The 26,567-nt window shown below is 46.2% G+C and overlaps 1 protein-coding gene across 3 annotated transcripts in view; it reads left to right on the plus strand.

The window, feature by feature from the left end:
- TMCC3 (transmembrane and coiled-coil domain family 3) overlaps positions 1-26,567 on the plus strand; it is a 99,841-nt gene that overhangs the window by 51,850 nt on the left and 21,424 nt on the right. Inside the window, exon 1 of one of the 3 annotated variants that reach the window (XM_081878281.1) lies at positions 3,944-4,145. The exons of the other annotated variants lie outside the window; for them this stretch is intronic. Coding sequence (XP_081734407.1) covers positions 4,068-4,145 — 78 coding nt within the window. The 5' untranslated portion in view covers positions 3,944-4,067. Of the gene's footprint in view, positions 1-3,943; positions 4,146-26,567 lie in introns of those variants that run through there. 3 annotated transcript variants of the gene reach the window in all.

A 26,567-nucleotide genomic window follows, 5' to 3' on the forward strand; every position in this document is an offset into this window, starting at 1 on the left:
GAAGGAGCCTTTTTAAAGGCTACGGAGTGGGTGACAGGGGGGTGGTGGTGCTGTGAGTCCTCCGCTTCCCCTGCCGAGTGAAGCCGCATGCCATTTGGCGGAGAGCGCTGACTTCTTCCATTGAAAATCTGGACTTAACCCGTGAGTAATTGGAACTTGGATTAAAAAGGGGAACAAATTTTTTCTTAAATTCGGAGCGAGCGGGGGAGGTGCAAAAAGGAAGTCAGCCTCCCCCCTGTTGTAGAGGAGCTAAAGCAAAAGACCTGACAACTAAGATCTAGTGCAACCTTTTTTTGATAAAGTTATCAATTTCGCGATGGAAAATTATAAGCTGGGCTGGAGGAGAAAAGTGGAATGTGAATTAAAATACAACCCCCCCCCCGAAAAACCCCGGGAGCGATCCGTGAGAGCGCCGGGAGAGGAGAAATAGAGGTTTTGACAGCTGTCAAAGGAGCTGCCAAAACTGAAGAACAAAAAGAGAACTTTGTTACGAGGACTTTGCTGGTTACATTTGTTATAAATTGGATATAAACTGTTTAAAACAAGGAATAATAAGTTACTTTGACTGGTGGGTGTGATCGGGAAGGAAACTGAGTTATTATTATCCCTCTAGAGGAGTGGTGGGTCATTACAAGTATTGCTGGCATGGAATTTGAATCGGACTCTTTATCTCCTGGGAAACTGCAGAAATGGAACACTATTTTGTCTACAGAGGTCTACACACTAAAGGAGACAATAGATTTATCTATTGAAGAATGGAAGGGACTTGACGTAATGTTTTGTTCCTGAATAACAAAGCCTCTGTAGAGGAATTACAAGCTTTTTGGAATTAGAACATTTGTGCAGGAGAGCAGGGGGGAAAAAAAAAAGAGAAGAGAGAACAACAAGAACAACAAGAACTGGACAAAGTTGGAAGATAGACCCCTTCCAAGATTGGACATTCGAAATCAAAGATGACCAAAAGACGGCAAAGACTATTAAAAAGACGGCAAAGCGGACTGGTGAAGGATTATGGCTTAGATGTGGGAGCTCCAGGACGACAGTAGACATTGACGGACATTGGGAACGCAACCGGGAAAGGGGGGAGGGAAATTTGGAATCCAAAGGGTGTTAAACTACATTTTATTCTTTTTTCTATTTTTTTTATGTTAATCTGTATTGTATACTAAAGAGGGGAACTCGTGGAAGGGAACAGGTCGATTTTAGGGGATGGGAAAATATTTTTTTAAATTGGGTTAATGATAATAACTTTAAAACTTGGGGTAAGAATTTGCTGAATCTATTTGAAAGAATTGGAATACAAGAGGGGGAGGGGAGGGGAAGTCCTGGAAAGATGACATTGAAAATAAGGCCTTAAATTTGGATGTTTTTCTTTTCTGTTATATTTGAAAATTTTTAATAAATATTATTAAATATATATATATTTATGTTGCATTCAGCTTCTTGCCCTATCATAGAGTTTGAAGGGACCATGAATGTCATCCAAACCAACCCCTGCAATGCAGGGATTTTTTTACCCAATGTAAGGCTTGAACTCACAACCCTGAGATTAAGAGTCTCATGCTCAACCAACTGAGCTATCCCAACTTCATGGACTACTTGTTGTTGTTTCAAGGTGAACGGACTGCCCTGGCAAGGAAGTTTTCTTAGGAACCAAAGAAAGCATTATTCTTAGTCCCATTCATACTCCTTGGGTAAGGGGGCTGCATGATAAGAGGAAAGGAAAGGGAGATTAGTGGGCTTCTCTGCACGTCAGCCTCTGTGTAATAGTCCCAATAAACATTTTTAGAGCAGGTAGTTTAGAGAGTAAGGTGCCACCCATCTTTTGAACCACTAGAAATTACATTCTATTTTTATACATTTTCGTAGAATCTCAGACAGTGAAGCAAAGCTATAAGTAGAGTTTCTTGAAAATTGCTTTTCCTTTCATGTTATCTTATACTACCACAACGGCATCAGAAAATCACTGCATGGTTCTCTTTTCAAAATGCATAATGACTGAAATAACATCTGGGGAGCACAGATAGATTTTGAAGAGAAGGAGATGAAAAAGTGACGATAGGAGGGCATTGCTGCCCAGCACAATGCCTTTCCATTTCAAGAACACTAATTGAGCCACATGGTCTGGCAGTTTTTGAGAAAAACAGGAAAGTTGTCTTGTATTAGACTTTTGTACTAGATGGAAGAAATGGGGAGCAGGGAGAGAATAAAATAAAAGCACAAACTTAGATTGCTCAGCTTGACCTCCTGAGTGGTTTTCTTCTACTCATCAATCAACTTAGACAGCTGTTGCTCATGATTTATGAAATATTCACTGCACCAGAGAGAATATTGTAGGATAAATCCTTAAAACATCTTCTTTTTGTTTAGCTTATATATATATAAAATTGAGTCTCAGTTACTTTGTAGCATATATGTAATTAGCTTAGGGAATACAGTACCATCAACTTTTATAAAGAATTGGACAGATTCCCAGGAATGAATACAACTATCCATAGCTCTCTGCTGTGATAGCTAGTGGCCATTACCAGGTCTTATGGTAAGGGGTTCCATACATTAATTGTGTTTTTTGATGAATAATAACTCTCTTTTGTCTGTTGTTCTTCTGGGTTGCTTTGAGTCCTAATGTTAGGAGGGAGTTGGTGGGGTAAAAATATTCACTTTCTCCCCACCATGCCTCAACCTAAATATTAATATAGCTCAGGTGTCAGTCCTTAGGTCGATAAAGTATTAGCTGGAATTGGACTCCACAGTCACTTATGGACACACTGTTAAGACCATATTCATGGAAGACAATCTTACTCAGCTATGAGTGATCGCTAAAGAAGAGCAGGTAGCGGGGAGGAACCCAAAGATTTGTAGCATTTTTTTAAAGGAAAAAATAACCTCTAAATGAACCCAGACTGTTGCCTGTGTAGACAGTCTTGAGTTAGATGACTCAAAGGGCCTTACTCAGTATGGCAGCCATCTATGTTCCTAATGTGTTCTGTGCATGCTCCATGATCAGGGGATGCTGGCTGACAGATGGGAGCAGAAATGGGGTGGCAGGAAAGCTAAAAAGATGAGCACTCCACGCTACAATATCTTAGTTGTGATTTCATAAATATCAGGCCCCCTCACCCTAGTTACCTCCCCATCCCAATTTAGAAAGTCCCAAACAATTTCGCCTCTCCTTATAAAGAAGAGGTGTCCCACTGATCAATTTGGCCTGCTCCTTTCTGCCATTTCTCCAACTATCCTGTTTTTTTAAAAAAACAGGACAGCTGGACTTGTGCCCCCCCCCAATGAATTAACTGGACAGTTTCCACTCACACTTTTCACGCAGCCCTGCTCAAATCACATTTGATTACCGATTCATATTCGTATATGGTATCAAGGAAAGGAGTTTTCCCATCTGGATCCTGAAGAGTCCCGCGTTTCCATTACAGAACTTTGCTTTACTGATAACTTTCGCTAGCAAAGCGTTAGATTTCCTGTTGTTTTGTGTGTGTGTGCGCGCGTGCGTACGTACGTTTCCTTTGGCTTGATTGCCAAACTAAGAGGTTCCACGCATTTCCAAGCGCCCCCAGCCCCAGTGGCTCTTTAATTTTTTTTTTTTTTACTGGTGGTCTCTTGGGATGTGCGGGTGGGAGTGGAGCAGCAACCTGTGCTTCGAGCCCAGTGGGGCGGCGCGGTTGGGGGTGGGGGTTTCGGTTTAGCCCACGGCGCCCAAGCGGCCCCCTGCCTTTCGCCTTCCGAGGCAGGGCGCTTCTGTCTCCGGCGATGTTTCTTTGGCGTAGACGCCGCTCGTTTCCTCCTGAGCGCTTTTCAGGAAGGCGCGCCGCGAGACGGCGGAAGGCTGGAGGGCGTCAGTCGAGCTCGCGGAGCCTCTGGGGGGCGTGCCTCGTCCAAACGCACCGCTTCAGCCGCCCGCCCCCTCTCGCACACACGCCCAGGAGGCGGCGAAAGCCAGGCAGCCTAGTGCTGCGCCTGGCCAGGCAGAGGGACTCCGACGACCCCGCTGCTCGGCTACGGAGGTTTGGGACTCTGGCTGGGTGTGGAAGGGCGCAGGGAAGAACGTGGCCACCATGCCTGGCAGCGACACCGCCCTGGCGGTGGACAGGACCTACTCGGACCCGGAGAGGCACCGGCGCTTCAAGACCCGGGTAATCTTTCTGCCCCCTCGATTCCCTCCTCTTGCAGGGCTCCGTCGCCCGGCGCTGCTTTTCTCATCGGCACTGCAAAACCTCGGCGCTGCAAAACCTCGTTGCTGTTTAGTTTGATTCAGGATACCCGCCGGCGTCCCTGTCGCCCCTGCAGTCTTTGGGATGGTTCAGGGCTTAAGCTCGCTCCAGGTTTCCCTCTGGGGACGCGCCTTTCGTCGCCTCTGGGTGTTGTCGGAGGCAGGTGTCATGTCCCCAAAACAGGCTCCAGTTCAGCAGCGTGCCTTCGCGATGTGTCAAATGTCAGGTTTCAACTTGCCTTGCTGCCCAGAGGAGCAGTCGCTGGTGACTGAGCATCCGGCCCCCGCTTGCATTTGCGCCTCTGTTGTTTAGTAACAGTTATCCGGACTTGGGACATTGTGGGCGCCTGGGTTGGGAGAGCTGCTAAAATTTAATAGGACGAGAGTCTCTGAAGGGCTTTCCCCCTTTCTCTGAAGACATTCCATGCAGGCATTTTGCACAGGCAAAGACGCTCTGATTATTACAAGCTAGGATTAACCACTCCCTAACTATTTGAATGTAGGTTAGCAGACGTTTGGAACCAAGTGTTTGGCACTCTGAACTCAGCCAGTATGTGGCTGTTTGCTGTGTTGAAACAGGTGGGCAGTGCCCTTGGAACTCAGGGCAGTCAGAACAGTCAGGAACCAGGAGTTTGATATGCTGAACCAAATATGAAATGTTCTGGAAGGCCTACAAATCCCATCTTCGTAGACAGGATAACCCCCAAACTAATTGGTAGTTGTGGCAAGAATGAGCTTATACATATGTTTATCCAGTATTCACTTGCTTTGATATATGCTAATTGGCTTGCTTTGATGCTATGCTTATCTGTGGACCTTGGGATGATGGGTTCTAGACCCAGAGAGGGGAGAAGCTTTGGATAGCTGCCACCTATCCCAGGAGTGATGGGAGATTCTGGGCAAACTGACATATGCTGCTTTTTGCATAAAGGATGTATACATTTGCTTGAGTGCAGACAAGTCATGGCAACCTCTCATTGTTGCAGTGTCTGTCCCATATGTGTAAAGGCAGCGATGTTCTGCATGCCGTCTTGTAAAGTTTGCACTCTTAATTAATAAAGCACTAGAGCATTCTGGCACTTTTACAGCCTTTTTGTATCCCTGCATCAAACTACTCACCTAGGCCCTCCTTTGGGTCTGTGGTTCTGAGCACTCAACATTCGCTCTTTTGACCTTATGGCTAGGTACACATTAGCGGTTTAAAATGCATTGAGGTTGAGGTGTCTGCCTGTTGCATTTCCATGGTTCTGTACACACCAGAGAGGGAGGGGGCTGGGATGTCTTCACCTGATGCACATTGCCTTTTTGGTTTTCTGACTCATGCAACCCACCCAGCAACCCATTCATGGGGCTGTCATCTGTGCATATGCTGTCGTCTGCGCATGTGCAATAGCTGTCTCAAATTTACACACTTCCATATAACTGCAGAGTGAATGTGGCTTATGCTTTCAAATTGAATGGAAGCTGGTTTAAGCGGTTGGGTGGGGAAAACATCAAATAGCAGTATTTTTCGAGGAACTCTAGATAGGGATTATAGCTAATGTCATGTGTACGCAGCTTCAAACACCAGTGGTGGGAGCGCACAGGAGCCAGAGTAAATGGTAATGTGTGCACAGCTTAAAGCTGCCAGGACCTGCTCAGATGCGATCAGGGCAGAGGACTGAGGATGGAGGGTTACACCCACGAGAGTTTTTGTGTGATCTAAATTGTTGTTGTGGAGTTATTAGTCTCACCTGGGTGAAATCTGGGCTAATAGTATCTTAGATAATAATAGATCAGGGAAATGGCACAGGGGAAAGGGTTAACTCTCCCATTTTGGCCAGTGTTGATGATCTAATAAAAAGTAGAGCACGGTAGGGCTGGTTTCAAAGTAAAGTTGGAAGATCCCACTGACATCACAGGCAGTATCTGCCAGTGCCAAAGATTTTACTGCAGCCAGCTTCTGCTCAGCAGTAATTGTGCTGTTTGGAGTGTGGGGCAGGAACCAGCAACTTTGGATAGCGGTATGATCCATTCTGTACAATTATTATTTCATAACTGGAGTGTCACATTGAAATTATTATAAGATCTGGGTTTTGGTTTTAGAAGAAAGATCTTTACAATACCTTCATTTTAAACCAAGTCTATGTTGCTTTCTGTTTAAGTGGTAAAATGTGTTGACATTTGTACAAGGCCAAAATTGTGAAGATGGAGCTTGAATAAAGTTAAGTAAATGAGAAGACCACATGCAAAAATCTAAAGAGTGAAAAGCAAGTCAGGTGTTTATTATTGGAGTGTCTAAACAGGGGTGGCGTATGGCATAGGTCTTCCCTCTCCCCAGGCACTTTAAGATTGCCCCATGCCTCTTATCCTGAATTCTGTCTAGGCAGAGGTGTTAAGTCATTCCTCCCAAGTTCTCAATACACAGTGTGTGGGAAGGTTTCTGTGCCACTTTCACAGCTCCACCTCCTTGTCATTGCCACCTTGCCCGCTTCATCCTCTAACCCCATGTGATTTTCCTCTCTTTGTAACATTTGTGTTCCATTGGTTGGGTCCAGGGCCCTTTAAACAGGACTGTTGTCAACATCTTAACCCCACTGACTGCACCCACCTGCAACTGATGCCAGGAGCTGCCAGATATGACCACTGAAACAAAATTTTGCTCTTGGTTTGGCCCTGTATAGGAACTATTCATTGGCATCTGTCTTAGAAGACAATGGGAAAGTGTACCTTCGGGGTGAAATAAAACCATTGGAGAGTTACAGCGCCTGCTGTGGCTGTACAGATTTATGCAGGAGAGTGCCTGGTTGGCTTGTTGAATGATGCTCTAACCTCAAAGCTCCCATTGAAGTAGGCTGACAGTGCTGGGTCAGTACTTTATGGACCAGGAGCTGCCCAGCTTAAGGCGGGTGTTAGCTGACCAGTGAGACATGATGATTACTCCTACCAATTAAGGCAACCCATAGCACTTCTATCTTACAACAATCAGGCTGAGCTTATAAATCATAACTGCTGCCTCCCGTGTTGTTTTTGCTGTGTTAACAGCACCAAAGTGAACTATCCAGGGCACAAGCCAGGGCAGTGAGTGTGGAGGTCCTGGGCTGCCCAGACAAAACAGCTCACCTCTCAGCCTTGTTGATGTGGTCCAAAGGAAAGGAAAGCAATATATTTGGCACCGGCTTGGCTGCAGGAGCTGCCAGAAGGATGTGTACAAGACTCCACCCGCCATCAGGACTCCGCTCTGGATTTGTGTAGGGTTTGCTTCATTGGTTCTGAAAGGGTGTCGACTGCCACACTGATATGACAGGAGAGGATGCCAAGTGTGGCGGGGAGATTCTACAGTTCTTCACATATTGTTGTGAAGAGGGGTTTTCAACTCTGACAAATGTAAAAGGTCAGAAAAGAGAAAGGCTTCTTTATGTTGATGAGGAGATTAGAGTTTGCTTGTCTCAAATATAAATGAGATTACCCGGCAAAAGCAAGCGCAGACCTCACATTGAGTTTGTGTACATGCTTAAGATACATATGTAAGAGACTCGTCTATAATTATATTTTGGGAATGATTCATACTCTTTCATAGCTGCATTTTTTAATACTTTCTGGATGTCCTGTGATCATAGGCTAAAGTAGTTGTGTTCTGTGTAGTAAATCAAACACTGCCAGGAGTTCTTTTTGTTTTCCAGTGTATTTCTTAGCAATTGAAAAATTGGCGTGGTGTGAGCAAATTTATATTCAGAAAGTGTGGCCCAGAAAAATAAGCTTGAGAACCCCTTGTTTACTGTTTAACCATATCTTCTTTCCATGACGTCCCATGAGGCAATGAGTATGGATTGTTCCTCGGGGTTTATTCCCAAAGCCTTTCTCATGAAGGAGCATTGTGGAGGTTTAGGACCAGTGTTTTCCTTCTCTTAGATGGACTATCTTCCCTGGTCAACAAGGCCCATCTCCCCCTCATTTCCCTCAACAGCACACACAGAAACCATCTTCTTGACCATTGAACCCACTGTTGGCCTTGTCTGCTCAATATGCCAGAGCCTGTCTTCGCATGCAGGAGACTCACCTGACTTACCAAGAGTTTAAGACCCATTGGCTACCCTCACCTGGTTTAGCCAGCCAGTCAAATCGATTTCCCAGGGTGTGACTGCTGTCAGCTTCTAGGAGCCAGAAGTAAGAGCTGAGTGCATGGAGGGGACCAAATGTGGATGAACTACTCCAGAAGGAGCACAACATGTCCCCGACCAGAAATATCCCCTACCCCTGTATAGGAACAATTGGACAAATATAGGAGTATTTCCAGTGCCATTTTTTCTAGAAAAAGAGGTGCTGGAACTCACCATGAACACCTGAGTAACTACATGGTGGGGAGCGGTTATCCACTATGACTTCTCAATGTATGTATAAAATGTATAAAATGGCCAGGCTTTTTGCATATGATTGCATGCATTGCACATGCTTTTTCTTACCCCAAAATGATATCTTAATATTAAAATGTCACATGGGCAGCTGTTCTTAGTTGGGAGATTGGATAAGTGTTGTATGCAGTGTTGATAAACCTAGATGACTGTTCTGTACCAAGTTTGCTTCCTAAATGACTACAGTAGTTCAAAGAATTGCCTACTTTGCACACATTTTAGCCAGTCAGCTATGAGTAAGTAAAGTAATATCAGTCTAGTAAAAAACAAAGGAAGTGAGTCTTGATTATTTCCATTATAATTTGGCCTTCCTGGTTTTGGCTCTGGAGATGAGAAGTCTGCTTCTCCTATTCTAGGATGAGATGTTTAGTACTTTAAAAGAAACAAACTTCACAGCTTGAAGCAGTTGGATTATTTATCTGTGTAGGAAAGGAAGTAATCTTCCTGAACAGAATGTTAGGCTCTCTTTCTGCTCCCCTCGTCACATTAAGGGACATTGCTAAACATTAAGGGACATTGCTAAACAGAGGGTGTGCTTCAGATTGTTTCTGCATGATTAAACATTTTAAAATAAATAAGGTCATTTGCTGTGGGTTTGATTTTTAGCACACTGTCATCATTGTACAAATCTGTGCTTAACTCAAGTGCTATTTCTCTACAAGACAGTACAGGAAACAGTGAACTTTTTGTTCACTTTATGGATTGAAATTTAGTATGACTACTGGCAGAGGGCAGGGTGGTAAGTGGTGGGGACCCAAAATATTTTTGTGTGTTTTGATGGGTGATTCTTGGTGTCTCAAACTCATGAAGTCCATCGAACTGAAGACAGATAAAAACCAGATGAAGTTCGGGTGATAACTTCAACAACAGCCCACTCTTTTGAGTTGTCTCCTTATTGAAAAAAAATCCTGATCCATTTATTTATTTTTAAGATTTCTTACCCAGTTTTTACTATAAGGTCCAAAATGGGTCACAACAATATAATACAACCCTTACAATTATAAAACAATGAAAACGTACAGTATATGTTCTTTTTAAAAGCAGCTTTCCCTCTGATCTCCTTGTTTACAGTCTCCTCCCTGAAAACTCATCCTCCCCCCCCCCCCCCGCAGGTGGTATTTTGTGGGGAAACCGCTGTTATAAATATAAGTATTGCTTTATGCATCTGATGCAGTGGACTGTGATCCATGACAGCTTATGCAATACAAAACAAATTCCTTCCAGTAGCACCTTAAAGACCAACTAAGTCAGTTCTTGGTATGAGCTTTCGTGTGCATGCACACTTCTTCAGATACACTGTGTATCTGAAGACGTGTGCATGCACACGAAAGCTCATACCAAGAACTGACTTAGTTGGTCTTTAAGGTGCTACTGGAAGGAATTTGTTTTGTTTTGACTATGGCAGACCAACACAGCTACCTATCTGTAGCTTATGCAATGACGGGCATAGCATGGGTTGCCCGCGCCCAGGGTGGGGTGGGATGTGCCCCTCTGGTGGACTAGGCCGTGGTCATTTCCTTCGCTGGCCAGCATCCAATCAAGGGAGTCTGTCCTTGCAAACTAGCCCCGACCTGGAAACATAGATAAGGCAGAGAAATGCAAAGCCAGGAGCACCGCTGTGTCACCCTCCTGTCCTTGTAGCAAGGCATCTAGGCAATGCACCTGGCTCCGGCAGTGCTTTCCTGCCTTCCTCTTCCTCCCTCCCTTCTTGGTGGGCAACTGCAGCACTCTCCCCCTCCTTCTCTCTCTGCTGGCCAAGGGTCAGGGCGCATATGGGTGTCCCTTTGCCAGGCATGAAGAGGCGCAACCCCAGCCTTGAAGGCCCAGCCGGGTGTGGTTTGCCTCCCTGCAGCTCCGGCCTCAATGAGGCAGCCTGTTGTGGGGGGGTGCCTGGTTGCACCCCCTCATAAATTTGTGGCAGGTATCATGGCCCTCCCACCTCACCCCCACTACGCCACTGTATGCAATAATAAATTCGTTAGTCTTTATTATTATTTATTATTTGTTACTCTTTGTTAGAGAACTGAATGAGTAACGGGTCCAAATTACAGTGACATTCTTATCAAATTGAAATGCAGAGATACCGCTCTAAGATGGTTCTGTTTATATTCTGGCAGAGATCTGCTGTGATTTGTAAAGTACCGGTATATGTCTTTCAAAGCTGACGGTAACATTCTAGAAGTAGAGTATGAGTTAATAGGGGACTGCTCTTCCTAGAGGATCATGTTTAAATAGTTGTGTGAGCAACTTGGGAGTCACTGAAGTTTTTACATATTTTAAATTACACCATATTACTCTGGAGGTTTTCCCTCTGAAACAGCCAGCCAGGTTCATTTTTCTTCTGAAAGCCACTTTGTTGAATCATTCAGGGCTCCAGAGCTCCGGGCTCCTATGAAGTTTCAGTAATGCCATTGCTTTTCATTATGCTTTATAACGAATATGACAAAATGATATTGATTCTAAGCCACATACTCCATCGGGCACATTTATGTTCCCCCCCATGTAAGGGCTGTTTCAACCGCATACAGCAATCTGGACTAAAAACCTTGGGTTAGTGTATCATTTAAGTATACTGGTTTTCTGTTTTGAATCTTTTCTTCACAGATACAGAGAACAGAAAACTGGTTTACTTAAAGCAGTCAGAAGCTCAGTGATGGGATTATCTGCTGTCAAATTCTGAATAATGCATCAGCCTCACTGGTCTGATTTACTGCTTCTTCTCCCAGATTTTCCAAAGTTGTTTATTCCAAATAAGTTTCAAACAAGAGGAAGCAGGAGCAGAGTGGGTGGAAAATTTGAAGATACTGGGAGAGAAATCTTCTGTTTTATTTTATATTTTGAAGGTTTTATTTTATATTTTGAACTGCCTCGGCCCAGTATACCTGAAGGAGCTTCTCCACCCCTATTGTTCAACCCAGACACTGAGCTCCAGCGTCGAGGGCCTTCTGGCAGTTCTCTCACTGCGAGAAGTGAGGTTACAGGGAACCAGGCAGAGGGCCTTCTCAGTGGTGGCACCCGCCCTGTGGAATGCCCTCCCATCAGATTTCAAGGAAATAAACAACTATCTGACTTTTAGAAGACATCTGAAGACCTCCCTGTTTAGGGAAGTTTTTAATGTTTGATGTTTTATTATGTTTTTAATATCCTGCTGGAAGCTGCCCAGAGTGGCAACAGAAACCCAGCCAGATGAGTGGGGTATAAATTATTATTATTATTATTATTGAGGTAAATGGGAATTTTGTGAAAAACCAAAATATTCATTGTAATTATATTCCTATCAAACCTAACTCAGCTTACCATGTACTCAGGATATGCAATGCCATCAGCATAAACCTGGGAGTAAGGCCTATTGAAAACAGGGTGACTTATTTCTGAATAAAACACGTGACCCTCCAGTAAAATATATGACCTTCCAGATGATGTTTAATTACAGCTCCAACCATCTCTGGACATAGTGGCTGCGACTGATGGGAGTTGCAAGCTAATAACATCTTGAGGGTGAAAGCTTCCTCGTCCCTGGCCTAAAGCTTGTGGACAGCCCTACCTCTCTAAAGCATTTTAGTAGCTGTTTGACTTGGCTAGTGAGATGTTTGTTACGTGACTGAGTGACCGACTGGGATTGAAGGCAGCATTATATTGAAACCTGTGCATGCCTTCCTTTTTCTTAACATTTCTGTTGAGAAACCATGGATCGTTCTTCTGGAAAACTTTGAAGGACATGTAATTGTCCTTCTGTCAGTTTGGCATTTCCCTGGTGGGACACAGACAACTAAGGAGTTCCAGTTTGCTCACTTGTCGTTGCTGCTGTCTCTGTGCAAAATGTTCAGATGCAATGCCAGCTGGCACCATGTCTCTGCACTCCAGAGGCTGTCAGTTTCACTTCTTGGAGTTAGACTTTGATTTGTTACTCAATACTACAGTTTAGGTCAGAAGTCCCCCTGGCATTGTGGGATGGCCAGTTACAGTTTGTTGGCCCAATTAAACCAATAGGACTATTTTCTGAGCTTGCTTTTCACACGGAAAATCAGTTGCTTGAGGCAGCTGCCTCATTCTGTCTAATGGTAGGGCTAGTCTGGGTAGGGTAATTCTTTGCTTGGAACCTAAACACTTAGGGAAGAGGGTTCCATAGGCATGCCAGCCCAGTGGTGAAGACATTTTTAGTTATTTATCAGGTCATCTGGCGGGGGGGGGGGGATGTCACCAAAGCATATGAGCTGGATTGTACACGAGGAAGAAATCTTCAGATACACTAGTCCCAAGCTATTTAGGGCTATATAGACAAAGTCCAACAATTTGAATTGCACTTGGTAACACTCCAGAAGTTGATGTAGATTTTGCAGGCTAGGTTAATGAGTCCATTGTGAGATAATGCAATCAGAAGTCTTGCTGTTACATTTTTGGCCCAACTAAAGTTTATGAGTGGTTATCAAAGGCAGGCCCACGTAAAACACATTAGAGTAATCTTTATGTGACCAAAGCATGGATATCTCCTATGGGAGGGTCATTCCTGTTCAAGAACTACTGCAGCTGATGTATCATTTGCAGCTGATAAGAGGTGCTTCAAGTTGACATGGATGTCACTAGGACTCCAAAGGCAAGTACATCCCGGGCTACAGCCCTGACATTTTAAGCAAAATGTGACTCTATCCAGCATAGTCAGAGAACCAGCTCTTACATAGATTAAGTTCTCCCCACCTGTACAATACCCCTATCTTGTCACTCTTTCCATAATCCTGACACATATTTGTTTGACTCAGTTAAAAAGTAGAAATAGAGTTGGATTATCATCACGTTGGCCCCTGGACAACTCAGGCAGTGGTTCAATTCATGTAGATATTAAATAGCCTGGGGAGTAAATAGTTGGAATGCAACTTTATTCTCACTATTTATTTTAGACTGCAGTGAGCTAGAACAGCAGCTGACAAGCCAACCCATACATTGGCTGAAGCAAACATGCCAAGACGTGCTCTGTTTGTTTCTTCTTGCAGTTCAAATTTGGACCATTGGAGCTCACCTATACATTTCTAAGTGATTTAGGACAGTGCTCCCTTCTCTTGGGTGTTTTATTGAGAATTAGTCACCGTGTTTAAAGGGAACTTCATACCGAGGTATGATATCCTAGATTTAAACAACTATTGGTTGATTACCTAGTCAATCTCACAGAAAGAAGAATCCAGAATATTCCTGAATAATTTGTCTAATTAGTTCTGCAGAAGTTTGAATTTAATTGTTATTTTTCCTCCTCTTCTTTTTACTGCGTTGGGCTTTTGCTTCTGATGTGGAATTGCTTCATATGCATTTATTACCCTTAACTTTTTCTAATTACTTTGTGCTTTTGCCTTCAACAATTAAGGCATTTTTAAACTGCTCCCATGTTTGTAATGTAGTTGAGAGTCAAAGGCTTAATTTTATGAAAATCTGCTCTCCTACTGACCTTCCCATAACCTCTAACAACCAGTTGTCATAACCACTAGTATGAACGCACAGCTTGCTTTCTGCTCTTCAATAAATATGGGAAAGATAATTTCAAAGTCACAATATAAGCTACACTTATCATTGTGCAACACATTTTGTTTGGCCTCTAGTTTTGTAATTAAAGTTAGAAACAACCTTTATGGCTGACAAGACTAATCAAACCACACATTAAAGTCTGTCCTTCGTAGTCTTCCTCAGACTGATTCAGTTCCTTCCTGATGCTGAAATTCTGTGACTTGGCACATTGGATTTTACGCAGAAAACAAACAAGGCTACTTTTTTTTTTTTTTTTACACTTGCAAAGTATATGCTAAAAAACAAGAATCCTTATGCAATCATTTTGCAAAATTACAGAAGAACAAATGGTATCTTTGAGAACTTGTGTACTCTGTGCCCTGTTGAACAAGAGCACAATCTGTGATGCCTAACGCAAATAACCTAGTTCTATTCTAGGAAGCGTCTGAAAGGAAGAACGGCAGTCTCAACATGAGTATCATTTGACCAGCCTGTGTAGCAGTATCCTATCTGAATCTAGAGCAGTGCTTGATTTCCAGGTATAGTAGTCCTGGGGCTCAAGCCGACCTGTGAGTTACAGCTTTTGCCAAACACAAAGATATAAGTTGGTTTTGAAGAATTCTTTACCAAGGTTGTTGCAACTGCTTGAAATGTATTTTCATGCTGCAGCATTCCAAAGCAGACTTTCACTTGATAAAGAGTTCTTTGAATCATTGTGGGAATCATACCAATTTCCTTCAGCTATCTATGTTTGCCAGCATTTCTGCTACTGTAATTAATCCTGTGGTTTTGACCCTTAGCATTTGCCCTGTAAAACCCTGCTTCTTAACCATCATGGTCTGGCAACAGGCTGTGTGCTTTCTTTGTGGTGGGGAAAAGCATTCTGCGCATGTTTAGAGACACTGTTTTTTCTGTTATTATTTCACAAGCTGCAGGACTTGGCCATATTGTTGTTGTTGTTGTTTAGTCGTTTAGTCGTTTCCAACTCTTCGTGACCCCATGGACCAGAGCACGCCAGGCACTCCTGTCTTCCACTGCCTCCCGCAGTTTGGTCAAGCTCATGCTGGTAGCTTCGAGAACACTGTCCAACCATCTCGTCCTCTGTCGTCCCCTTCTCCTTGTGCCCTCAATCTTTCCCAACATCAAGGTCTTTTCCAGGGAGTCTTCTCTTCTCATGAGGTGGCTAAAGTATTGGAGCCTCAACTTCAGGATCTGTCCTTCCAGTGAGCACCCAGGGCTGATTTCCTTAAGAATGGATAGGTTTGATCTTCTTGCAGTCCATGGGCCATATTACTGGAAATCATATTCCCAAAAAACAAATCCTCGTCTAGTGAGTACTGCTTTTGGAAAGAAGAGAGGTACAACAGGTTTTGTGTACAAGTTGGTCTGTGTTTTATTATGGATGGACTGCTTCTGTATTTTTGTTTTTCTTAGTCAGTGAGTATAGGGTGCAGTTAGCTTGCCATTTTTCAGATACATTTCATGCATACAAGCTTTCCATAGGAATGTGGCTGGCCACGCAGAAAACAGGATGCTGGACTGTATGGGCCCTTGGCCTGATCCAGAAGGGCACATCTTGTGTTCTTATCTGCTTCCTTTCATATTTCTGTTCTACTCCCACCTCTGTGCCTTCTGCCATGCTGCTCTCTCTGTTTGGAACACCCTCTATTTCATAGTTACTGTGCTCTGTTTTCTGAGCCATCCTACTATCCTCACATCCCACATCCTTACTTAGTACACTGCTACTGCTGCCTAGTTCTCTATTAACACATACTTGCCCTTTTATCCAGTCTTCCAGCAATCCTGGAAGAGGACCCATTCCTGCATATATGAGCTCTCTGACCTGACTCCTGCCCCAAACATGAAGACAGAGCTGTTACTTGCAAGTAGGAAGGAGGTTTTTATTCAGGCAAGTGACAATGCAGGCTAGGCAGCTAGGGCCAACCTAGGCAAGGTGAGGCAACTGCCTCAGACGGGCAGCAAATCCCAAAGTAGATCTTCATTCCTCCTTTGTTCCTGTTGTAGAGCTTCACTCATTCCCTTCTTCCCTGGCAGAGGAGGCGCCATTTTGGGATTTTGCCTCAGGTAACAAAATGTCTTTGGCCAACAGTAGACATAGTGCTTAAGACTCACAGTGCAGGAGTTCTGGAGCACAGAAAGAGGTTCATAGCCAGATGGAAGCAAAGAGCATCTCCTACAGAGTTTCCCTATCAATATTGCAAGCACCTGCTCCAATCTGTAAAGGCAGTGCCTGGTTCTAGGTGGCAAGGCTGGACCCTCCTGTCCAGGTTGTTGTTCAGTCAGAAGAAGAAGAGTTTGGATTTGAAATCCCGCTTTATCACTACCCGAAGGAGTCTCAAAGTGGCTAACATTCTCCTTTCCCTTCCTCCCCCACAACAAACATTCTGTGTGGTGAGTGGGGCTGAGAGAAGTGTGACTGGCCCAAGGTCACCCAGCAGCTGCATGTGGAGGAGCGGAGACGCAAACCCGGTTCCCCAGATTACGAGTCTACCGCTCTTAACCACTACACCACACTGGCTCTCCACACAGTCCACTACACCACACAGTCTCAGATGTTTTGTGCTCAGCTTCCTGCCTCAGCTGATCAGAACCCTCCCCTGAAGCACTCTGCCTTGCAGAAAGGTTGGAGGGGAGAACCAGCATCCCTTGTCCTGCTTCCAAAGCTACTAATGTGGGAAATGGCCCCTTCTTGAACCCAGGTTCCCACAATTCAACTGCCTCCTCTGTTTCTTCTTCCTCCTCCTGTGTCAGAGTCTGCCAATCAAAGCCTGAGCTTGACAATGCTGCAGGGCTCATGACACTCTCCACATGTATAGTTGTACGTGTAGGTTACTGATGAATGCCAAACAGATGTTTGTTGGTGTGTGCCAGTGTGTGTGCCAGTGGTGGTTGGCAGGGCTACTTCACTTGTCCCCCAGACTGCCTCCATGCATTCATTCAGTGTGTGGCCATGTGTATACCCCTCTTGCCTTGTGCCTCTGAAATAGATTATAAGATCTCTAGGCTGGGAGCTGAATTAGTTTCTACATTCCATGTAGCTTCTTGCATGCTTAGTCACAAAATGAAAGTTAAGTTGCTGTGACAAGTGTCTTCTTCAAAGGCTTCTCTTAAGGTAGGCAGAGGTTATGAGACAAGGACAGTGCTGTATTTCTAAATATATACTATTCTGGAATATTTGCAAATGAAATACAGTCATACCTCAGGTTACAGACGCTTCAGGTTGTGCGTTTTCAGGTTGCGCACTGCGCCAAACCCGGAAGTACTGGAATGGGTTACTTCGGGGTTTCTGCGCTTGCGCATGCGCAGAACTGCTAAATCACTCTTTGCGCATGTTCAGAAGCGCTGAATTGTGACCCGTGCGTGTGCAGACGCGGCACTGCGAGTTGCAAACGTGCCTCCCGCACGGATCACGTTCGCAACCCAAGCGTCCACTGTATTGAACAAACGCTGTGACAACCTGAAAGTAACACGTGAGCTGAAGGGTGGTGGTCTGAGGAAATAGCAAGTCCCTTGCCTGCTGCAGGAGTGGGAACCTCAGGCCTTGGGAATGAATGTAATCCTCCAGGTCTCTCTGTCTGGCAGTTTGGGCTTTCCTTAAGCCATGCCCTCCCTCCAGGCTATTCCTGTCCCCGCACTTGCTCTGCAGTCTCCTTGAATGCTTTTACTGGTGTGGAGTGTGTTCTTAAACTATAGTAACAACTCTTGCTTGCCTGCTTGAAAGATGGAGAAATGTGTGCATGTCTAGAAACTGCAGACATTTCCTTATTGGAATGTAGCCTACTGTATAAAGTGGCTCCTCCTAGTTTTGCTAGTCCTCCTAAAAAGAAAGTTATAGGACAAAATGTGCAGGTACTTTCTAAGCAGTTCGCCCATAGGAAACATAGGAAACAAGAAAGTGTTACTTAAAAAAAATAAAATAGGAAGAACCATAATCCTATGTGGCTAAACAAATTAAGGCAGTTGTAGCTTTTCATAATACAAAGGTAGGCAAAGTGTCTTCTGATTCTCAAGGGTCCAAATGACAGCTTGCAAATGTTTTCAGACGCATGTTTCTGAATCCTTTTATATAGTGACAAATGTTTTTTTCATGACTGATGACTAATAGGCTGGCTAGACAGATAAATATATACTCCGTGACTCAATTTGTTTAAGGTAGTCAAGTGTTTTGAGGTAGTTTAAGGTAAGGTGTCACTTAACCTGCTTGACGTATCTGAACAAAATGAATCATTGTATCAATTATAGTTTCATACACATAATTAAAGTTACAATTTTATGTTTGTGGTGAGTTTTTTAAAGAAAACAACAACTCATATGTTACCTTATGAGTAGGTGTGTCATCTCGCTAACGTCTGAGAAGTGGGAATAACAAAATTTGTGGCAGTTCTTGTTAATTATGGAAGAAAATGTTAAGCTTTTAAAAGAATCTAAACCTTCAAGTCTTTTGGGACAAACCCTTGAACACTATGTGTTGTCTGTGATCATCTTAGCTCAAAAGTTTGTATACTTTATGTATATTTCTGTTAAAATAAGCTGTCACTTAAAAAAAGATAATACAATATAGCAAAGCAAAGCAGTGTATCTATTAAATCATTAAACAACTAAATACCAATAGATGTTTCTGTATATGCAGATGTTTAAATGTTTACCATGCTAACATGCATTCCAGCCTCTTTCTGCAAACCTGAATTATCTTCATGACCTTTGCTTAGCATTTTCCTTTTGAAAAATATGTAACATGATAACTCTACAGGACAATGGTCTGCTGATATAAGATAGAATTTTAATGCGTCCTATTCCGAAGTAGCTTTTCTCTCTTTCAAAGGCGTACAGAAATGAATTGGATCCACTGTGTTGTCTTGATAGTAAAATAGGGGAAAATATCATACCATTTAGAAAGGCAAATTTGTTTTAACTAATGTCAAGTACTGTATACAGCTTTGTGAGTAGTAATATTGGAACAAACTATTGTATTTAACGTGTTGAAATTATCCATTATGTTAGTTTAGAAACGTGTTCCTACAATGGTACAGGTGACCATGCTTGTGGATTTTAAGCCCAAGGGAGATGCTGAAGTATTAAGGAGGTTGGTGTATGCCAGAAGACATGCTGCCTCCTGTTCTCTCTCATTTCTCTGCAAACCTGCCTTCCACAGATGCCACCATTTGTTCTCTAGACTTTGTCCAAATATGATTATTACTATATGAGGCCATTGTCTCATTTTCCTCCTCTTCTTCAGCTAGGCCTGTGGTTTTGCTGGACCACTAATTTTGATGCTGCAGATTATTCTGACACCACCATTTCCTTCTCCGTCTTCTATTCTTTATTTTCAGATCAATTTAGTTGTGTTCTATTTGATGTGTTTTCTTTATGAATACTTCTGTTACTTCTGAAATTATGTGTTTTTTTTCATGTTGTCAGCCACCTTGACCATGATTTTAACTATGGAAAAGCGGCATAAAAATAAATAAATAGAGATTTATATATGTATGTATTTTTCCTCAGAATGTGTCGCTGACTGGTATGGTGGAGATTATTTCTTACAAATATATACAGGGACAGTTTTTATTTCTGGTACCTTCTTTGATCTGCACAAGTACTTCACTTTCACTTCCTGGAAGCCACTTGCACCTCAACACAAAGAGCTGAATTCTGAAAAGCAAGAGGGATCTGCAAAAAAGGGAGGGGTGTAGAGGTTCTCCAATGTGGACTGCTCCATTTCATTCCCCTCCCCCTCCAACAGTTGGACAATCCTGGGATTTCACCAAGCCTCATAATATCTCCCTCTTGCATGTGGCTACATAATGATCAGCACTCCCTCATAGCATGAATGAAGAGATTGGTTTTATTTGGAGGTAATGCAGAACTTCTGATGCCACAAATCATCCTTAGATTTGAACTCTGTCTTAGCTAAAAAGATGTTGCTCCTCCTGTTTTTTTAAAAAATAATAATTAATTTTGGTGAAAGATGTTCCTAAATCATGGTGAGGTCAAAGCCTTTGCCTGGTCAACATCTTTGCAGTTACCTTGTTTATTTCAAAGACCTTTCACTAAGAATAAATGACTGAGAAAGTTGGGGTTAGAAAAGTAGGTCTGCTTGTTAAAAGATTAGACAGATAAGTACGATTTCCATGGGGGGTTTTGCCAGAAGGATTGTTTCAATCCCTGTCCTATGAGAGCATTTGTGTGTAGCAATCAGCTAAATTAAATGGTGTAAATGGTGCAAGATAAACCATTTTAAAATATTTGAATCTAGTTTTTAAAAAAAATCCCATTCGTAACTGTCAGGGGTTCAGGGAGAGAGACGCAGATGAGGGAGGAGACAGAGAGTGAGGGGGAAGGATTCCAGAGTGACGAGGAAGAGGATGACAATGACCCAAGATTGTCCATGAGTCCGTCCAGTGAATCGGAGGACTCCCAAAAGGGAGCCCCTCTGGTCAAGCCAAGGGGAGCTAGAGGGGGAAGCAGTCAGGAGCAGGGAAACGAAGGGGGAACCCCCAGTGGGAGTTGGAGAGCGAGACCGGCTGCTCCGCTGGAACGGAGTGAGGGGGGAGGAGTGACCAGTGTGTCAGAAGGAGCAGAACAGGAAGCAGAGAGGGGAAGGAGATCAGGGCAAAACGTCCTGCCGGAAGGGGAGGAAAGTAGTATCGAGGGCAGTGTAACTGTCGAAGGGAAGGTCAGGAGCAACGTACGCGCGCCAAGTTCAAAATGGGAGGCGCGCGGAAATGAAGAGAGTCCTGGGGAGGAGCCTGGTCCCAAAGCCCGAAGGAGGGGGGAGGAGGCGGCAGAGGATTCAGCCTCTGGAGAGTCCCGAAGGGAGAGAACACAGGGGGGCAGAAAGACCCTGCGGAAAAGGAAAGAGAGAAAGAGGTGGACCAGTACAAGCCTCTTAAACTGGTGTAGAGGCGGTACTGACTCAGAGGGGACTTCAGCGGTCTAAGCGTAACAGACGTAGAGTCACGGACCTCGGATGTAAAGCTAATAATGTTCTTCAATAAAAGCTTTTGTACATAAGCTGGAGAGGACTTTGGTCTCTTGTGAGCTGGGACCACGGGTGACTCTGACAGCAAGTCCCCTCTCTAAGAACGCAAATTTTTTTTTTGCAAAGCTCACGAACGGTAGCAGCCATGAGTGCGGAGGAGCAACTAGCAACGCTGCGCAACGCAGTTACAGAACTCACCGCTGCAGTCATTGCATCTCAGAAGAAGAGTGATGAAGCGGAGAAGCGCTGCCAGGACCTGCAAATAAGGTGGGAGCGTGCAAGCAAGGAGGGGTTCCCAGGGTCCAGATCAGAGGGAATTGGACTTGGAAGGCGGGGGGGCAGTCTAGTCACCCACTTCGATGGGAACCTAAAGCACTACCCAAGTTTCAGAGCAGACGTCTTGTATGCACTGCATTTGCTTCGTAATGACTTTAAAGATGAAGAGGAGAAAGTGGGGTTTATTGTGTCTCATTTGCATGGGGAGGCAAGAAGTTGGTTGCGCAATTTGTGGCGCGAAGACGGCCCTGCCCGCCGCGATTCTGATGAATTTATTAAAGCGATGGACGCTTGTTTCCAGTCAACCGTGGATCTTGATCTTGCACGCAGGGAAATGCACGGGTTGCGGCAAGGCAGAGCCACTGTGCGTCAGTATCATTCGCGATTTTTCGCCTTACTGACTGTATTAGGCTGGGAGAAGGACTGCAAACCAGTGAGAGATTTGTTCTGGGAGGGTCTCAGCGGCCCCATAAAAGACGAACTTGCCAGGGGAGACAGACCTCAGACCCTGGAGGACGTCGTGCAGAGGGCTCTTGCGATAGGGGTACGGCACGAAGAACGTCCTTGGCACAATGAGGAGGGACGCCAGGCGCGTGCACCGGCAAGGACGCCTCCTTTTCTCCCCAGAGATTTCAGTCAGGCACATCCCTCGCCTCTGGCGCGGCAGGGGGAGGAACCGATGGAAATTGGTGGTGCTAAGGCTCAGGCAACAGCCAGAGTCCCAGCATCTGGTGCAGTAAAGGCGAAGCCTCCTAGAGGGAACAGGAAATGTTACATCTGTGACAGTGCACAACACATGGCGAAAGAGTGCCCCCAGAGGCCCCATAAGCACACTGCAGCCTTAGCAACAGTGGCAGCAGAAGTGATGCAAGAGGAGCAGCCTCAGGGAAACGACAGTGCCTGGCTGGAAGCAGAGCTGCTGGGGCTCAGCCAGGCGAATCTGTAGAGCAGTCCCCAGTGCCTTTGCAACGTACAGACCCTTTACCACCCAAGCCAACGGTGCAGCTCACTGCAACACTCCAGTTGCCGAACGGAACCACCCTGGAAGTCCCCATCACGATCGATTCTGGGAGCAACGCGGACTTTGTGGGGGTGCATTTCGTCAAGCAGCATCGCATAGCGCTTCTGCCCGCGACAACGCCTCTAAACGTAGTCACGGTTGATGGCAGGAAATTGCTGGGAGGACAAGTTGTGCAACAGACGCCTCCCATGGAGATGCGGATTGGACATCATAGAGAAGTCATCAGCTTCAATGTCACCCGCCTGTCGGACACGCCTATAGTACTAGGCATGAGTTGGCTGGAGAGACACAGTCCTGCGAAAGCGTGGTACCAACGGCAGATCACCTTTTGCTCATCGTACTGTGCTCAACATTGTATCCAGTCCAGCCAGGAGGAAGGGGCGGAGCAGCAGCTGCAACTTGGCATGGCGCAGGCAGTTCCTCGCAAGTACGAGAGTTTCCTGGAGGTTTTCTGCGAGAAGGAAGCTGACCGGCTGCCGCCCCACAGACCTTACGATTGCGCGATCGACCTGTTGCCGGGGGCGCAGCTGCCGACTGCGAAGCTGTATTCCATGTCTGAGGACGAGATGCAAGAACTCAGGGAGTTCATAGAGCATAATTTGAAGCGTGGATTCATCCGGGAGTCCAAAGCAGTGGGGGGCAGTCCTGTGTTTTTTGTAAAGAAGAAAGACACGCCCCAGAAAAGACTCATTGTGGATTTCAGGGCCATAAATTCCATGACCAAGCCCAAGGCCTTCCCCATGCCCAAGATTGATGACCTCCTAGCGACCGTGCGGAAGGGGAAGATCTTCACCAAGTTGGATCTGCGTGGAGCGTATAATCTCATCCGTATCCGGGAGGGCGATGAGTGGAAGACGGCCATGTTCACGCCTCTGGGCACGTATGAATACAGAGTTATGCCGTTTGGTCTCCAAAATGGATCTCACGTCTTCCAAGCCTTTATGCATCACGTGCTGGCGGGGCTCCTCTACAAGAAGTGTGTGTGTTTCCTCGACGACATCCTGATCTTTTCGGAATCGCAGGAGGCTCATGAAAGAGACGTGAAGGAGGTCCTGCAGAGACTGCGAGAACACAGGCTCTACGCCAAGTTGGAGAAATGCCAGTTTGATGTGACGGAGGTGGATTTCCTCGGCTACAAGCTGTCTGACAAGGGGCTGGCCATGGACAGCGTCAAGGTCCGCGCCGTGTTAGACTGGAAGAGCCCACGCAATCGGAAGGAGGTCCAGAGATTTGTCGGGTTCGCCAATTTCTACCGCAAATTCATCAGGGGTTTTGCAAAGGAGACAGCAGCAATCACGGACACCCTCAGTTCCAAGAAGAAGAAGTTCGCTTGGACGGAACAGGCGGAGCGCTCTTTTAGGAAGCTTAAAAGCCTCTTCGCTTCCGAGGAGCAGCTGATGCACGTGAATCCGGGCAGACCCATGCGAGTGGAGACCGACGCCTCAGACAGAGCGGTGGGAGCCGTGCTCCTGCAAGAAGATTCCCAAGGAAATTGGAGACCCTGTGCCTTTTACTCCCGAAAGCTCAGCAAGGCGGAGCAAAACTACACCATATGGGACAGAGAGCTGTTGGCCATCCACGCTGCCTTCAAAGCGTGGCGACACTTCCTCATAGGTGCCAAGCACACAGTGCAGGTCCGCACAGATCACAAAAACTTAGAGTATTGGCGCACGGCGAAGCTCCAGAGCCAAAGACACATGCGCTGGGCTGAATTCTTCGCGGATTTCGACTTCAGGATAGAATACATCCCGGGAGAATCCAACGTTATAGCCGACGCGCTCTCCAGGAAACCGCAATATCTCGAGGAAGCAGCGCCAGTGGCAGCCAAGCACATTTTCGCACCGCAGGCGTGGACGTGCGCTACCATCGCAGTCGACCTGGACGCGGTGCGACGTGCGTTGCAAGTAGATCGATTTGCACAATCCAAGATGGAGGCGCTGCGCAGGGGTTCGCAGAGAGAAGATGAGTTCCAATTACGCGACGGGCTGTTAACTCACAAAGGTGCCCTCTACGTACCGGGCGAAGAGCTCCGCGCGAGGGTTCTGCAGCAGTTGCACGACGCCCCCAGTGCGGGACACTTCGGCAAGGAGAAGACAATAGAACTGGTGGCCAGGGACTTTTGGTGGCCCCAGATGCGGGGAGAGATAGCGGATTACGTCGCCAGGTGTGACACTTGTCAGAGGTCCAAGCCAGTGCACCAGAAGCCAGCGGGGTTACTGGAACCGCTGGAGACGCCACAGCAACCATGGGAGAGGGTGGCGCTGGACTTCGTCACTGACCTGCCCAGCTCCAGAGGCAAGACGGCGGTGCTGGTGGTGGTGGACCTGTTCACCAAGATGGCGCACTTCATTCCTTGCGCGAAGGTAGCGATGGCGGAACAGACCGCCAAACTCTTCATCGATCACGTGTTCAAGGTGCATGGGCTGCCACAATCCATCCTGTCCGATAGGGGGCGCCAATTTGTTTCTACTTTTTGGCGGAAGCTTCTAGGTATCCTGCATGTCAAGATCAACCTAACGTCGGCAAGGCATCCGCAGACCAACGGCCAAGCAGAGAGAGTCAACGCGATCATGCAGCAGTACCTGAGATGTTACGCCAATCAGCGCCCGGCGGCGTGGGTGGACTACCTGCCGATGGCGGAGTTTGCCTACAACAACACGAAGCACGCGTCGACGGGGGTGACGCCGTTCTTCGCGAACAATGGTCGTCATCCCAGAACCTTCCCGGGGTTCGTAACACCGGGAGAGGGGGTGACGCAAGAAGCCAACCAGTTCGCAGCAGAACTGCAAGAGGTGCACGAGGAGCTGCGGAGACATTTGGAGCTAGCCAAACAAGCATATAAGGTGCAGGCAGACAAAAACAGGAGAGTGGGAGAGGACATCCAGGTGGGGGACTGGGTATGGTTAGCGGCCCAAGCGATGCCAGCCATGTCGTTGGCTAAGAAGAAGCTGGGACACAGGCAGCTAGGGCCATACCAGGTGGAGGCTAGGATTAACCCTGTAGCTTTTCGACTGGCCCTCCCCGAAGGTTCCAGAGTGCACCCGGTCTTTCATAGGTCGGTGCTCACTCCCTACAAGACCCCGCACAGGTTTCAGGAGTCTGCAACAGTACTGCACGCACGCACTCAGTCACCCGAGAGGGAGGGGGCGCCCAGGGCCGAACCACTCAACGAGGTCACTGAGATCCTGGACTCGAGATGGGGGGTAGAGGGAGTAGAATACTTTCTAGCCAGAGAGGGTACCCCGGCCAGTGCCAATATTTGGGTGCCGGACTACGCTTTAGACGAACCTCTTCTGAAAGACGAGTTCCATGCACTTTTCCCGCATAAACCCATGCCAGCCGAGTATTTTGATGACTGGCTCTTTACGCCCACACTTTCAGACAGTACTTTCAGGGGCTTTTCTTCCACCGAGGAGAGAACGCCAGAATCAAGCCCGCCCAGGGGATCGTGTTCGGGGGTAGACACAGAACCCTCTTACTGGTGGGACGAGCAACCAGAGGATGACTGGCGCAAGAAATGGCTGACGGGGCCTTGGCAGGCAGCACCAGACAAAGTAGCAATGGAAGAGGGAGCCGAGAACATCTTGGGTGAAGAACCCGCATTCGAACACACATACACCGAGCTGCTAGCAGAGGACATTGAAGCAAACGAACTGTATCCTGCATCTACCTCCGAGGAGCTGCGGCTCCCACGACCTGCCTCCGAGGGCCGGGAGGGGGGAAGGGGGGGCTTCGAGGGGGGGATGGATGTCAGGGGTTCAGGGAGAGAGACGCAGATGAGGGAGGAGACAGAGAGTGAGGGGGAAGGATTCCAGAGTGACGAGGAAGAGGATGACAATGACCCAAGATTGTCCATGAGTCCGTCCAGTGAATCGGAGGACTCCCAAAAGGGAGCCCCTCTGGTCAAGCCAAGGGAGCTAGAGGGGGAAGCAGTCAGGAGCAGGGAAACGAAGGGGGAACCCCCAGTGGGAGTTGGAGAGCGAGACCGGCTGCTCCGCTGGAACGGAGTGAGGGGGGAGGAGTGACCAGTGTGTCAGAAGGAGCAGAACAGGAAGCAGAGAGGGGAAGGAGATCAGGGCAAAACGTCCTGCCGGAAGGGGAGGAAAGTAGTATCGAGGGCAGTGTAACTGTCGAAGGGAAGGTCAGGAGCAACGTACGCGCGCCAAG

The sequence above is a fragment of the Podarcis erhardii genome (assembly GCF_964252035.2).
Source record: "Podarcis erhardii genome assembly, chromosome: 10".
NCBI lineage: Eukaryota > Metazoa > Chordata > Lepidosauria > Squamata > Lacertidae > Podarcis > Podarcis erhardii.